Source organism: Danio rerio, chromosome 1, assembly GCF_052040795.2.
Source record: "Danio rerio strain M-AB ecotype USA chromosome 1, GRCz13ab, whole genome shotgun sequence".
Lineage (NCBI taxonomy): Eukaryota > Metazoa > Chordata > Actinopteri > Cypriniformes > Danionidae > Danio > Danio rerio.
Genome location: NC_141021.1, coordinates 56,064,267 through 56,079,344, shown reverse-complemented (window position 1 = coordinate 56,079,344; position 15,078 = coordinate 56,064,267). Strand labels below are relative to the sequence as shown.

The window sequence follows — 15,078 nt, the reverse complement described above, 5'->3', positions numbered from 1 at the left end:
ACACATTATTTAAAATATGTGGCTAAGAAATACTTTTTATTTTATTTTATTTTATTTTATTTTATTTTATTTTATTTTATTTTATTTTATTTTATTGTTGGTGGGGCCAGTGAAAATTGTGGCAGGGCAAGTAAAAATCTGAATCACGTTTTTTTTTTTTTTTTTTCAACAGAACAACAGTGGTACTGGTATCTCACAACATCGAGTAGGCTACAACAGTTTTTTAGACAAATGCTTCAAAGCAAAGACAAAAATTATAGGAGATAATAAAAGAGATTTAAAGACAGTCACTGAGTACTCTCAGGAAAAATCCAGGAGGACCAAATGCACAGAACACCTCAGATCTTTGATGTAAATCATAGGTTAATTTTCCCAGTGGCAGGAGTCTGATTGCCTGACTTGGCCACATATTGTAAGTATATACAAAAATTCAATCCACATTTTTTATCATGATCAAGACACAGTTCCGACCTACAATTAAGAAGGTATACCTTTGAGGACAAAGCAAAAGTCTTTCCAATTATAAAGTCTTTCCAATTATTTTTTTAAAATCATTTTCTGAATCTCTTTCCAGTACATTTAGATTTTGTCGCAATCCCAAAACACATTCAAAATGGTTTTATTAAAGCATTTGTTTTTCAGTAATTATAAATGTAAAAATATGGTCAAGTCTAGAAGGGATACAGATGCGGATACTCATATCAGTGTAAATATACATGATTTTTGTGACGCTACAGAACAATAATTTATGTTTTTACATTATTGTAAGGGTTGGGTTTAGTGTTGAGGTAGGGTTAGATGTTAATAAAATGCAATTTAATAAATAATTTAATAAATAATGTTACTAATACCTGGTCTAACTGCTGTTTTTACATTACTGTGATGGTAAAGGGGTAGACGTTAATAAAATAAAATTAAATTTAATGGGCAAATTAATAAATAATATGAATAATACTCGGTATATTTACTGTTTTTACATTACTGTGATGATTGGATAAGGGGTATACGGTAATAAAACTCAATTCAATAGGTAAATTAATGAATGATATAAATAATACTCTGTATAATTACTGATTTTACATTACTGTGATGATTGGATTAAGAGTAGACGTTAATAAAATGCTATTTAATGAGTATTTTTTTAAATAATATGAATAATACTCGGCATATTTACTGTTTTTACATAACGTTGATGGTTGGGGTAGGGGTAGACGTTAATAAAATACTATTTAATGGGTAATTTAATAAATTATTTTCGTTAACTGCCGCCCGCAACTTCATCCCTTTTAGCAACCACCTGTAGAATCCCCCTTAAATTTAAGCATTGTGGTAGCGCCCTCTGTCGGACGAAGAGAGCGTCGCATGGTAAGATCAGCTCATTAACTGCAGATATAGCACAGGTGATGCGGGGAACTTCTTCGTTTATGTCTTAAAACAAACAACTGACAACAACAACGTAGAAAATGCGTGATCATAAACCAAAAATGAGTAGTTACAGTCTTCTGATATTAATCTATTTGATAGGTTGGATAAGCAGTTTGGAGGTGAGTAACTCGTCGATGTTGATTATAGCGCGAACTCTTCACATGTAATCAAAACTCTATATAAGTAAATAGGCCCAACTCTCAACACATTTTAGTGTTTAAAATGTTTTATTCATATATAAATATGTTACAGATATTACATTAATATGTGTTTATATTTATTAAAATAAGTGTTTGGTCACCGAATATTATTATATTATTTACATAAAAAATAGTAATAATAAATTGCTAACTCAAAGAAATCAACTAAATTTATGTTGTTTTAGGTTTCTTTCGAGTTTTTAGCTTCGTTAACATTTTATTTTTGGTCTATGTTGATCTGAACTTTTCACATCTCACCCAAACTCACTGTTTTTGGCAGAGAAACCGAAATGTTGGACCAGCATCAGCAGGTAAACATCTGACTTTTGTGCCCTGTTTGTTCTCATGTTATAGATTTTGTATATTTTATGCTGCTTGTTCAAGGGTTTGTGCCAAGCACCTCTTAATAAAATACAAAACCATCTATTTTCATGTCCAAAGAAAGACCCAGTGTATCAAGTGTGAAAAAGATAGTGAGCTATTATGAAGTAGGCTATATAAAATGCTTAATCTGCTTTTATATACGTAATGTGATGTTGATGTTTTTAGAGAAGTTTACTTTATAAGCAAATTTAAGAAAAGCATTTGTGTATAGCTTTTTTTAGAGGGGGAAAGTCTAGTAGACACACACAGCGAGCAAAAAAAAAGAAAAAACATTTCCTGTATGTAAATATCAGTGTAGGCCTATTATTTGTGATAAAAACCCATTTTTAAAAAGATAAGACAGAAATATATATATTTCTCTAGTGGCTCATAACTGGTCTTTAAATATCAATATATTTTGAACAAATGCACAACTTTACAAAAAAATAATAATAAGGCTATTTATTATTTACAATTACTAGCCCATACCACTATCTTTCATGTTATTTTCTAAATTACCAATTGGAAAATTACTAAGTGAACTTACAATAAATGTTGTATTTGTTGCGGGAATGTTGCATGAATGTTCTGTGAATGTTGTAAAAATGTATTTGTTGTGAACGTTCTATTAATTTAGAATTTGTTGCATGAATGTTAAGCTAATGTTCAGTGAATGTTGCATGAATGATCTGTGAGTTTTGTATTTGTTGCGCGAATGTTGCTTGAATGTTCTGTGAATGTTGTATTAGTGTTGCAGGGATGTTGCTTGAATTTTCTGTGAATTTTTTCTTTGTTGCATGAATGTTTTGCTAATGTTCTGTGAATGTTTTATTTGTGTTGTGTGAATGTTGCGCTAATGTTCTGTGAATGTTGTATTAGTGTTGCACGAATGTTGCTTGAATTTTCTGTGAATTTTTTCTTTGTTGCGTGAATGTTTTGCTAATTTTCTGTGAATGTTGTATTTGTGTTGTGTAAATGTTGCGCTAATGTTCTGTGAATGTTGTATTTGTGTTGTGTGAATGTTGCATTAATGTTGTGTAAATGTTGTATTTGTGATGTGTGAATGTTGCGCTAATGTTCGGTTAATGTCATATTTGTGCTTCACGAATGTTGCGCTAATGTTTTGTAAATGTTGTATTTGTGTTGTGTGAATGTTGCACTAATGTTCTGTGAATGTTGTGTTTGTGTTGTGTGAATATCCCGTCAGGCGCCGGTCGGGAGCGCATGGCTTTCTTTGCTCTGCGCAGCTGCCATCAGCTCCTGCGCGGCGACAGTGGTGAGTTTTTCTCGCCGGATTTCCTGTGCTCGAACCCGCACGTGTGGTGCAACTGGACCGTGCAGCTGCCCCCGGGCAAGCATGTGGATCTGTACCTGGAGGATCTGACGCCGCCGGATGCCTGTCACCTGAAGAGCGACCAAATCCACCTTGAGGAGTCTCCGAGAGCGGCCGGAGGACAGCGAGTGCTGCAGGGCTGCTGGAGGACCGCCCGGTATGTGTCCATCTCCAACACACTGCAGGTGGTGCTGCTCGTGCACAACAGGCACATGCGCGTGCCATACCGGGGCTTCTATGCACGCTACAGAGCGTTCAGCTCGCAGGACACAGCAGAGCAGGAAGAGGAGGGGGGTGAGTCTGGTTTTATATTATAATTATGATAGTAATAATGATGTTAATATTGGTATTTGTTATGTTATAATTGTTATTATTATTATGGTAATACAAATCTACAGGGTTCAAAAGGTCATGGAAAACCTGGAAAACTCATGGAATTTTGACATGGCATTTTCCAGGCCTGGAACAGTTTTAGAAAAACAGAAAAAAACCACTAAGTTTTGGAAAAGTCTTGTAAAACAGATATCAGTATACTTGAATGTAGGTTATCAGCATCCTAATCAATTTTACATGGATATAAATTTAAACTAAATAGATTGCTGCGTGTTTTACGATATGCTGTAATAAATTTGATCATGCATGGTTTTCTTTAACCACGCATATGTAGACATTGCATGAAACATTAGGTCATGAAAATTTACTTAAGTCTCAAAATCATGGAAAAGTCATGGAATTTTAGTAGTAAAAATGTGTATGAACCCTGTATATAATAATAATAATAATAAAAATAAATTTTATGTTTTACATTCAGAATTAAATGAACTGTCTTTTTCATTATTTTGAAAAACTTTGTATTTTAATGTTTATTTTTTAATACAGTTCATAGTCATTTTATTAACTGCAATTCTTTTCTTTTTCATTTTTATTATGAATAATAAGAATGGTTATAATTATTTTATTGCTGCTATTTTACATGCAGAATTTATTTAGTTTAACAATTTGTTTTATATAGGCCACTTATTTTGGGAAAAAAATAAGTACACACTTGTGTATAGTCATTTTATTAATTAAATTATCTACATACATTTTCAGCTAGAATAATGTTATTATTATTAATATTATTATATTTTACATGCAAGTTTTATTTCTGGGATTTTTATTTTATGGTAAATGGTATTGGTCTTATTACCCACTTTTGTGTGTGTATATAGTCATTTTAATACATTAAAATTGTTTTCTTCATATTAAATATAATAAAAATAAAAATAAATATATATTTCATTTATTAATTTAAAATATATCTGCAGATAACTGTGCTAAAATACTCAAGTTCTTTTTATTTATCTATTTATATTATTATTTTTTTATTGTTAATCTCGTTTAAATTCCTGTAATGTAAATAAATCCAGAATAATTGCTTTATCATTTTATCAACAGTGTTGTTTTCATTTTTAAATTGTGAAAATATTTCGGGTGATAAATGTACTGAAATATTTGCTATTATTATTATTACTCTTTGTATTATTATTATTATTACTACTATTATTTATTTTCTTTTCGGCTTAGTCCCTTTATTAATCTGTGGTAGCCTCAGTGGAATTATCCAGCATATGTTTTATGCAGTGGATGCCCTTCCAACTGCAGCCCATCACTGTGAAATCCATACACACTCATTCACACACATACACTACAGACAATTTTAGCTTACCCAGTTCAGCGCATGTGTTTGGACTTGTGGTGGAAACCGGAGCACCCGGAGGAAACCCACGCCAACACAGGGAGAACATGCAAACTCCACAAAGAAATGCCAACTGACCCAGCAGAGGCTCGAACCGGTGACCTTGCTGTGAGGCGATCGTGCTACCTACTGTGCCACTGTGACGCCCATTATTATTATTATTATTATTATTATTATTATTATTATTATTATTATCATAAATGTATTAGTATAATAAAATTTTTTTTTATGCATATAGTGTTTGCAGTTTATATTCCCATTTTTTATATATATATATATATATATATATATATATATATATATATATATATATATATATATATATATATATAAATGTATATGTATATATATAAATAAATAAATGTATATATAAATAAATAAATGTGTATATATAAATAAATATATATATATATATATATATATATATATATATATATATATAAATATATATATATATATATAAACTGATATTGCCACCTCCGGTACTACACCATATTTACAACAATATATTTGCATGAATCTCTGCAGATATTCCTCTGGAGGTGATAGAAGCTGCTTTCAGTGAAGGAGACGAATCCTCTGCATCTCCATCATCTCCATCCGCATCCACACAAATCCCAGACCGCACCACACCGTCCAATCAGCTTCCAAAGCCCAGCAGGGAATCCTGGGAAAACACTAAGCCACATTTAGCTCCTCGCAGTCATCAGAAAAATGATGATGATAACTTTTTCTCAGCATCCCAGAAGCTGCAGCCCACTTTGATTGGCTCCGGGTTTGAGGCGGCGTTCGGGATCAGCACATACACACACATGCCGGACTCTCGCTCTCCGTCCGCCCAGCGCAGGAATGCAGAGACGGCGCCAGCAGTGTCTGATGGAGGACGAGAGGATGGATGGAGAGATGATGATGATAATGAACATGAAAATGGTGACGTGTTTATGGAGGCTGAGAGAAGCGTCTCAATGCCGGTGCTTTCAGACATTCAGCCCAAACTACACTTCATGTCCACAGGTGAGTTTAGCAAATAATAACTTGCCCAATAAAAAAAAAAAATTACATAATATTTTGCATGTAATATTGTTTAAGACATGATATTAAACATAAATTAATAATAATAATAAAACATAATATGCTGTCAATTTGGCATGTTTGTTTTATGGTCTGTCTTTTTATTAACATTTAAGTGTGTCTAGTCATTCGTTAGAATTTATTTTTTAAAATACAATATGAAGATACACCCTCATACACAAAGCATTATATTTTGCATGTTGAAAAGCCTGATTGTAGTTTCTGTGCATTGTAAGATATTGATTATAATACTGATACTAATGATAAAATGTCATCATACACGGTAGATTAATTATACAAGAAAATTTAAAAATATTTTATGATCAAATTGATTATCCTGCCACAACAATGTTTTTTGTTGTTGTTAATAATAATAATTTTGCTATTTATGTTTTACCTCATGTCATCTTAATAATGACAAGACTAATTATAATTACAAAATAATCATTTGCATGTGAAATTAACATAATACAAGTGGAATCAATAATATATTTATTAAACTTAATATCCTGCCACAATAATGATTTATTATTATTATTATTATTATTATTATTATTATTAATATTAATGGGATATTACATATTACAATCAATGGAGTAATATTAATGTTTTATAATGTTTTATTATTATTATTATAAAACATTATTATTATTATTATTATTATTATTATTTTTATTCATGTAATATTACAATCAGTGGAGTAATATTAACGTTGTATGAATTAAGTATCCTACAACATTGGCAGTAATAATAATTAGGATTACTTAAATTATTGTATAATTTAATATATTCTAATTAACAAACATAATGCTTTATAAATATGTTTTTTATTTAAAAAATAAGCAACACTGTAAATAAATAAAGTACTATGACAAACAACTGCATTTAATGACCCAGAAATGTTTCACTTGCTTCAGTTTTTTTTTTTTTTTTTGCATTAACAATTATTTTCCTTGTGCAGAAGATGCCAGTTACCATCAAACTACACGAAACAACACCAGCAGCAGACATTTACCTGGAGGTAACACACACTTTCATATGCTTTCACACGGCAACACACTAAAACATTTTCTATTTAAAAGAACGCAAGCGTGAGGTTATAGTATGTCAATTACCCACTGTTATGCTGTAATCTGTTCTGTCCAATCAGAGCTGCTGTTGGAGGTGGGTGTGGAGGTTAGTCTGAAATCTTCATATCTTGAAGATGCGCCTTCACTCACATCTGCTCTGGACATCATGGTGAGCATAACAAAACACAGTCACATATTCACAGTTCTCATATTCAAGTCAGGGGTGTCTAAACGGGAAGTCCTGGAGAGTTTAGCTCCAGCCTTATTCAAACACACCTAAATTTCTTAGCAGGTGTGTTGAAGCAAGTTGGAGGACACTGGCTCTCCAGAATCAAGTTTGGATACTCCTGCTCTGGAGGTTCTTCTAGTTATCGTATATTCTAGAGCTTGTTTAACAATTTAAGTTCCTGAAAAATGTTGACGTATGCAGCACAATGAAGAATAATTAACTTGTTAGTTAACCTTGATTTAATTGAGAAAAGTACAAACAAAAGATTTCCTTTATCTTCTCTGACTATTTACATTGTATCCTGTAAATATGAGCACATTTTAATTGACATTTCGATAACTGCAACACTCTAAATAATAAGTGTTTAACAGTGTCACGTCCGCTGCCCTTTAAAGTCTGAGTGAGCAAGAAGTTGCTGCAGACTTTTATTTTTTTTATAGTGGGACGTATCTTCAACTGAAATGAAATATTAAGCTTGGGGTGGGGTTTATTCTTTAGCTCCTCCTCTTATTTCTTAACTGAAAACAAGCAAAGGGGAAAGTAAATGATGACTTATTATTATTTTTTATTTATTTTATTTTACTTCCTGCTATTAAAAGGGCTACTTAAAAAAAAAAAAAAAAACGGTACTCGCCCTATGCTTGTTTTTAATCATGCTGAACCCCATATAAGATATTCTGAAGAATGCTGGAAACCTGTAACCATTGACATTATTCCTACAATGGAAGTCAATGGTTACCGGTTTCAAACATTATTCAAAATATCTTCTTTTTTTTATTTTTGGGTGAACTATCCCTTTTGCAAAATACACAAAATAACCTTTTCAGAATCTGTCTTGTAGATATTCAGACTGTTACTGTCATCCAGCAACTTTTGGCCTCCTCTTTTGTTTGTTTGCAGATACGAGACGCATTTGTCTCTCCCCCTCTGAAGATGTTGGACTTTAAAAGACTGAAGAAGTGAGTGTGTAGTGAGCTGATCTTGTTGATCTGCAGACGTTCTGACTGTGTGTGTTTTCAGGTTGAGTTCTGGTGTGTTGTTCATCGTGTGGCTGTGGTTGGAGAAGACATCGGTGGAGGATCTTCAGTCAGCCCTGCAGGAGCTTCTTCAGCTTCACCACAAAACTGTCAAATCACAAACCAGCGACACTCAGGGGCTCATTGTGTCCATTTCCACTGAAGGTACACATACACACACACACACATTCACTTACACACACTCTTAAAGCTGGATTTATATTTTCGCCTGGCACCGCATCGCACACCTCCGTTGACTGTGCACGTACCTCGCGAAACCGACGAGGCTTTTATATTCGCCGTGTGATATTCTATAAAACAACAGAGGGCAGTCTAAAGAAACCGTAAAATCAGACAGATGAACAGAAAAGTAGGAAGTTTCCGGAACTACGTCGTCATATTAATATCATTCAACATTTTTAAGCCAATTATGTTTATTATTTTTATAAATTAAAAACCTATGACTGGTGGAATAACATTTCTGTAATTGTGTACTTGGGTCTCCTCTTTTGCATGGCCTCTTTTGGCTTTACTAAACGTATCCTTCAGGTTTTTACAGCACTTTTAACAAAAACTTTCCTCTTTCCCCATTGTTATTGCAATTTCTAGCCAAGAATTATTGATCATCAGGTTATCTCTATGATCACGGATCATAAAGATGTGTGTACAGTCATACTGTTTCAGACAAAATCTCTTCAAAGTGTTGCGTACTTCACTCACATCAGTTGTGGCGCGTGGACTGTTTGCTCGTATCTCAAAAAAATCATGCGCTCCGCCAGCCAAAATCATGTGGCGCACACTCAAACCAGGCTTAAGGCTGGTTTATACTTGAGGCTGAGTACATGCATGCTCTGGCGCAGCCTTCACACGGTCACATAGTCCCATGGTTCCCAATCTTTTGATGTTGTTTTCAAACAAACATGTTTATTACTATATCTAGATATGTTTATGCACAAATAATTGCCTGATGTAAAATATACTGTAAAAGCAAAACATCAGTAGGCCATTTGTCACTGAAAAACCTAAGCCTTTACATTGGCCCTATATTGCACTTCAATCACCGTCTGGTTCGGCTCAGCTGCCAAAACCAACCTCTGTAGACTACTAAAGTGAATAATCTGGACTGCTGAACTGGCACTACACTTCAAGAACTGTACTCTTCCAGAGTGAGTAAATGGGCTCGCAAAATCATTCTGGACGCCTCGCACCCAGCACAATTCCTGTTCGAACTATTACTGTCTGGTCGGCGCTTCAGAGCACCAAGCACAAAAACAGCCAGACACAGGAAAAGTTTCTTTCCTCAGGCCATCTAGCTCATGAACAGTTAAACATTCCCCAGCTGTGCAATAAATATGTGCAATACTTTCTCATATGCACTTGTACACAGCACCTTATATCAATATATAATGCAATACTTTCTCCAGTCACATTTGCTCACAGTACCGTATTACCTGTATATTTGACAAATCTGTACATACAACTCAACATCCAGATTTCTTGACTAACTGCATCTGTTTAATGTTTATCTCATTTGTTTTCCATATTTATTTTGTTCTGACATTAAGTACACTAGAAGCTTCTGTAGCCAAAACAAATTCCTTGTGTGTGTGAAGCACACTTGGCAATAAAACTGATTCTGATTAGTTGCCAATTTTTTAAAGGTTTCTTGTCTGTGGCTGTGACGTCCCTCATCTCGTTTTGATTGTGTGTCAATTCTTTTTCCTTGTGCTCAAAAAAATGCTCTGGGCTTGTCGTGGTATTGGGGATGAGCTCTCTTATTCACATTAAGGCAAATAATTCCATTAATGATGTCCCATGTACACAAGGTCTGATCCAGTGCCTGTGCACTTTAAAAACAAAACAACAGTTTCTATGATTTACATTTACATTTAGTCCTTTAGCAGACGCTTTTATCCAGAGTGAAAGGGAAGCAATTTACACAACTATAAGAGCAACAATGAATAAGTGCTGTAGGCAAGTTTCAGGTATGTAAAGTCCAAGAAGGAAAGCATTAGTAATGTAAGAATTAATTAATTTATTTATTTGAGTACAGTTAGTGGTATATCCAGAGAGGCAATTGCAGATTAGGAAGTGAAGTGGAGACTAAATAGTTGAGTTTTTAGTCGTTTCTTGAAGACAGCGAGTGACTCTGCTGTTCTGATGCAGTTAGGGAGTTCATTCCACCAACTGGGCAGATTGAATGCGAGAGTTCGGGAAAGTGATTTCTTCCCTCTATGGGATGGAACCACAAGACGATGTTCATTCACTGAATGCAAGTTTCTGGAGGGCACATAAATGTGCAGAAGTGAGAGCAGATAAGAAGGAGCAAAGACAGAAGTCGCTTTGTAGGTAAACATCAGAGCTTTGAATTTGATGCGAGCAGCAACTGATAATCTGAGGGACAACATACCTAATTAACAAATCTTTACTATTAAACAGAATCAAGTAAATAGAGCTGTGGTGAGAAATACCCTTCTGTGTGCGTGTGTGTTTTGAACAGACATCAATGAGTGTGAGACTCATATGGTGGTGTGCGACGCTGACGCCGAGTGTGTGAATCAGTTTGGATCCTACTCCTGTCGCTGTCTGCATGGTTACAGAGAGGCTCATGGGAATGGAGAGAGCATTTGTGTAAAACCTGCTGCACCTGGTAAGACTTTTTAATCCATTCTTTCAGCTGATTTAAAGGGAAGGCTTACACCACCGGTCACCAATCCTGGTCCTGGAGGGCCGGTGTCCCTGCAGGGTTTAGCTCCATCTTGCCTCAACACACCTGCCTGGGTGTTTCAAGTATACCTAGTAAGACCTTGATTAGCTTGTTCAGGTGTGTTTGATTAGGGTTGGAGCTAAAATCTGCAGGACACCGGCCCTCCAGGAACAAGTTTGGTGACCACTGGCTTACACAAACCTGAATATTCTGTCAGCATTTACCTGTTTCAAAGCAGTTCGAGCTGAACACAAAAGAAGATATTTTGAGGAAAGATGAAAACTTGACTGTTCAAGGACTATTGACTTCCATTGTAGGAAAAACATCTGGAAGTCAGTGGTTGGTGGCTTCATCATTCTTCATAATATCTTCTTTTGTGTTCAACAGAAGAAATAAACTCAAAGGTTTATAACCACTTGGGGGAGAGTAAGCAGTTTTTGGGGGGTGAACTGTCCCTTTAAATAGATTTTCGCTCCCCCATTGATTCTCTGATTGCCTTTCTTTGTGGACAGTTTTTATTTTGATGTAGTGAGATGACAAGAGTACAGTATTTCAGACGAAAAGTTACAGTTTTATCTGCAATCAATCTTTTTTACAATAATAATATTATTAATAATAATAATACATTTTGTATACTTAGTAAACAAATTAAATAATGTTACATGTATTTGTTTAACATAAAAATAACACGTATGTATGTATATTTATAGTTTCCATAATAATTTATTTTACAATAATAATTGTAACGGTTCGGAGAGGTCAGATATATATATATATATATATATATATATATATATATATATATATATATATATATATATATATATATATATATATATATACTTAGAAATCAAATTCTATATTAAATCAATTTTGAAAAATGTACATGATGAAAAATGTTTTATATAATACTGTTATTAATACTAATAATGCAAATGTAATCTCAAACTATATATTAAATCAATTTCTATATTAAATAAATAATGTTACTTTATTTTGTTTAACATAATAACTACATCATTTTTAAAATAATATTATTAATGATTTTAATAGTTCAGAGAGGTCAAATATATACTTAGTAATCAAATTCAATAATAAATAATGCCAAATATGTGATGATAACCAAATAACATTTATTTTATAATGTCAATAATAAGTTTGACAGTTTGGGGAAGTCGGATATATACTCCGTTTTCATTATGTATTTTTCTTTTATTTAATATGAAATTTGATTACAATTTTGTCATATAATACTATTTGTAATCAAATTCCGTATTAACTAAAAATGTTAAATGTTTTTGTTTTAGTATAATTATATCTATTTTTTCATAATATTAATAATAATTGAAATGGTTCGGAGAAGTCAGATATATACTTGGTAATCAAGTTCCATATTAAATCAATAATGGTATTTTTTTTTACATGATAAAAACAAAATAAGATTTATTTTATTAATTTTAACAGTTTGGGGAGATCTGATATATACTTGGTAATCAATTTACATTTTAAATAATGTTATACATTTTTTGTTTAACATAACTATATAACAATCTTTAAATAATAATGATAATAATTTCATTGGTTCGGAGAGGTCAGAGAAATCAAGTTCTATATTACAGTTTTTGTCAGTCACTTCGGTGCATTTCTCAGATCAGAATTGAAATTTTCAACTCCCTGTTCAATCTTCACATCACGGTGTCACTTGTGCACATCAGAAAAGCAGTTTCTTATTCCTTTGAACAAGTTGCAAATACTTTTGTACATCCATGCAAATGGTCTACTAGTCTTCACATGCACAATGGCTGAACACGTGGTCATAATATTTTGTCATAAGGATTTTTCTTTATATTTCCTTTAGAGTTTTTGTTCTAAATCCATCTACAGTTGGTCAGTTTCTCCCAGGTGAAGCTTGACTTTTTCTAATGAAGGTGCATCTGAAAAGAGATTCATACAGCATATTCATATTTCTACTTTTGTTGTTTTTCTTTGTTTTGCAGTGCTGTCTTTTCCTTTCAGTCTCACAATGACTAAGCCAAGAAATTACAGTACAAAGAGCAAAAACATAAATAAGTAAACTACCCATAGTTGATATCAGAACAGCTCTCCAGAGTCCACTGTTGTATTGACAACATGGCTAAGTAATTTGACTGCTTTATGCATACACAAGAACATACACTGACGCATTCATTGACACTGAAATGTAGTTTTGAGAGATGAACTAAGGGTTTTGAGCAAGAGACTGGAGTTTGCAGATCATCCATGCTGTTTTGCTATTTGCATGCGTTTTGATAAATGCACTTACTGTTTTGCAAATTTCAGTTCTGATCTGAGAAATGAACCAAAGCGACTGAGAAAAGCTGTATAATTGTAAAAGCAAAAACACTATTATTTTATATTATGAATATTAAGTTTAACAGTTTGAGGAGGTCAGATATATACTTGGGAATCTAATTTCATATTAAAGCAATTTTTAAAATTCTACACAATGAGCTTTTACATGCCACTATTATACATCAAATTCCTTATTAACTAAATCTTATTAAAAACATTTTCGGTCACACTTTACAATAAGGTTCATTAGTTAATGTTAATTAATGCATTTACTAACATGAACAAACAATGAACAATACATTTACTACTGTATTTGTTCATGTTAGTAAATGTTAGTTAATGAAAATACAGTAGTTCATTGTTAGTTCATGTTAACTCATGGTGCATTAACAAATGTTAACAAGCATGGACTTGGATGTCAATAATGCATTAGTAAATATTCAATTATGATGAATAAATGCTGTACAAGTGTTGTTCATGATTAGTTCATGTTAGTAAATGCATTAACTAATGAACCTTATTGTAAAGTGTTACCACATTTTCTAGTAATATTAGTCTTCAGTAATAAATAGTAATAATACAGATCTTTTTTATAATATTAAATAATCATTTTACTGTTTGTGAAGATCTGATATATTCATATTTACTACTCAACTTCCATATTAAATGTTAAATGTGTTTCAGTCTATGGTAGAGGAGAACGTCTGTTCGTTTCCTGAGTGTAAAGGATGCGTCTCATTGCATTTCATACTCTTTCTAGACTGTAGTGGGATGACATCATCTCCATCATCGGCAGCAGCATCTCCCACAATCCTCCGGGGCGTTTATGCCGTCTGCGGGCTGCTCCTGTTGCTCATCCTGCTGTCTCTGCTGGTCCTCTTATATCTGTACCGGCGGTATCATCGAGGGAAATTCATGCTGCACTGCCATAAAGCCAGCGCTCGCAGTGTTGTGGAAAACACCAACAACAATAACACTGGAAATGATGACCCGTCCATATTCCCTCCTCCACCTCCTCCACCCCCACCCATGAGGATGCCCAGAGACGGGCCGCGCTCAATGGACCTTCCCTTACTGCGCTTCAGCTCTCTGGTGCCCTCTGATGGCTTCAGGAGTAAAATACACAGTGAGAAATCTCAGCTCTGAGTCTCTCCACTGCACTGATGTACGTGTGCTGAGGAGATCTTGATTGATCTGTGTGTGATTGTGGTGTATTTTGGGGTGAATAATTGACTTGTTTATGGTTTGCTCTTGTATTTTGGTTGACAGAAGACTTTGACTCTTAAAAATAGAACTGAACGCAACTCCAAACGTGCTCTTGGTACTTTTACTTTGGTTTTAATGTCAGAAATGTGTGATGGTGTTCAGTGTTGCTTTAACACAGGGGTCACCAACCTTTATGAAACTGAGAGCTACTTCTTGGGTACCGATTAATGTGGAGGGCTACCAGTTTGATAAACACTTCTCAAATAACAAATTTGCTCAATTTACTTTTAATTATACTTTGTTTTTGGTAATAATTAATGATGTTCATCCATGTGAAGATACTGAACATGTTAATGATTCTCAAAGTTATCAACAATGATTTAACAGGG

General features: G+C 33.6%; 1 protein-coding gene and 1 long non-coding RNA gene across 2 annotated transcripts in view; both read left to right on the top strand.

Annotated features, from left to right (window-relative positions):
* LOC147847018 (uncharacterized) overlaps positions 1-15,078 on the top strand; it is a 919,394-nt gene that overhangs the window by 325,723 nt on the left and 578,593 nt on the right. The window lies entirely within an intron of this gene.
* zgc:66455 lies at positions 1,274-14,787 on the top strand. The gene is made up of 10 exons (NM_200530.2): positions 1,274-1,544; positions 1,906-1,936; positions 3,196-3,615; positions 5,588-6,073; positions 7,092-7,151; positions 7,281-7,369; positions 8,330-8,388; positions 8,450-8,610; positions 10,946-11,095; positions 14,244-14,787. The coding sequence occupies exons 1-10, from the start codon at positions 1,485-1,487 to the stop codon at positions 14,627-14,629; spliced, it is 1,902 nt and encodes a 633-aa protein (NP_956824.2). The 5' UTR covers positions 1,274-1,484; the 3' UTR covers positions 14,630-14,787.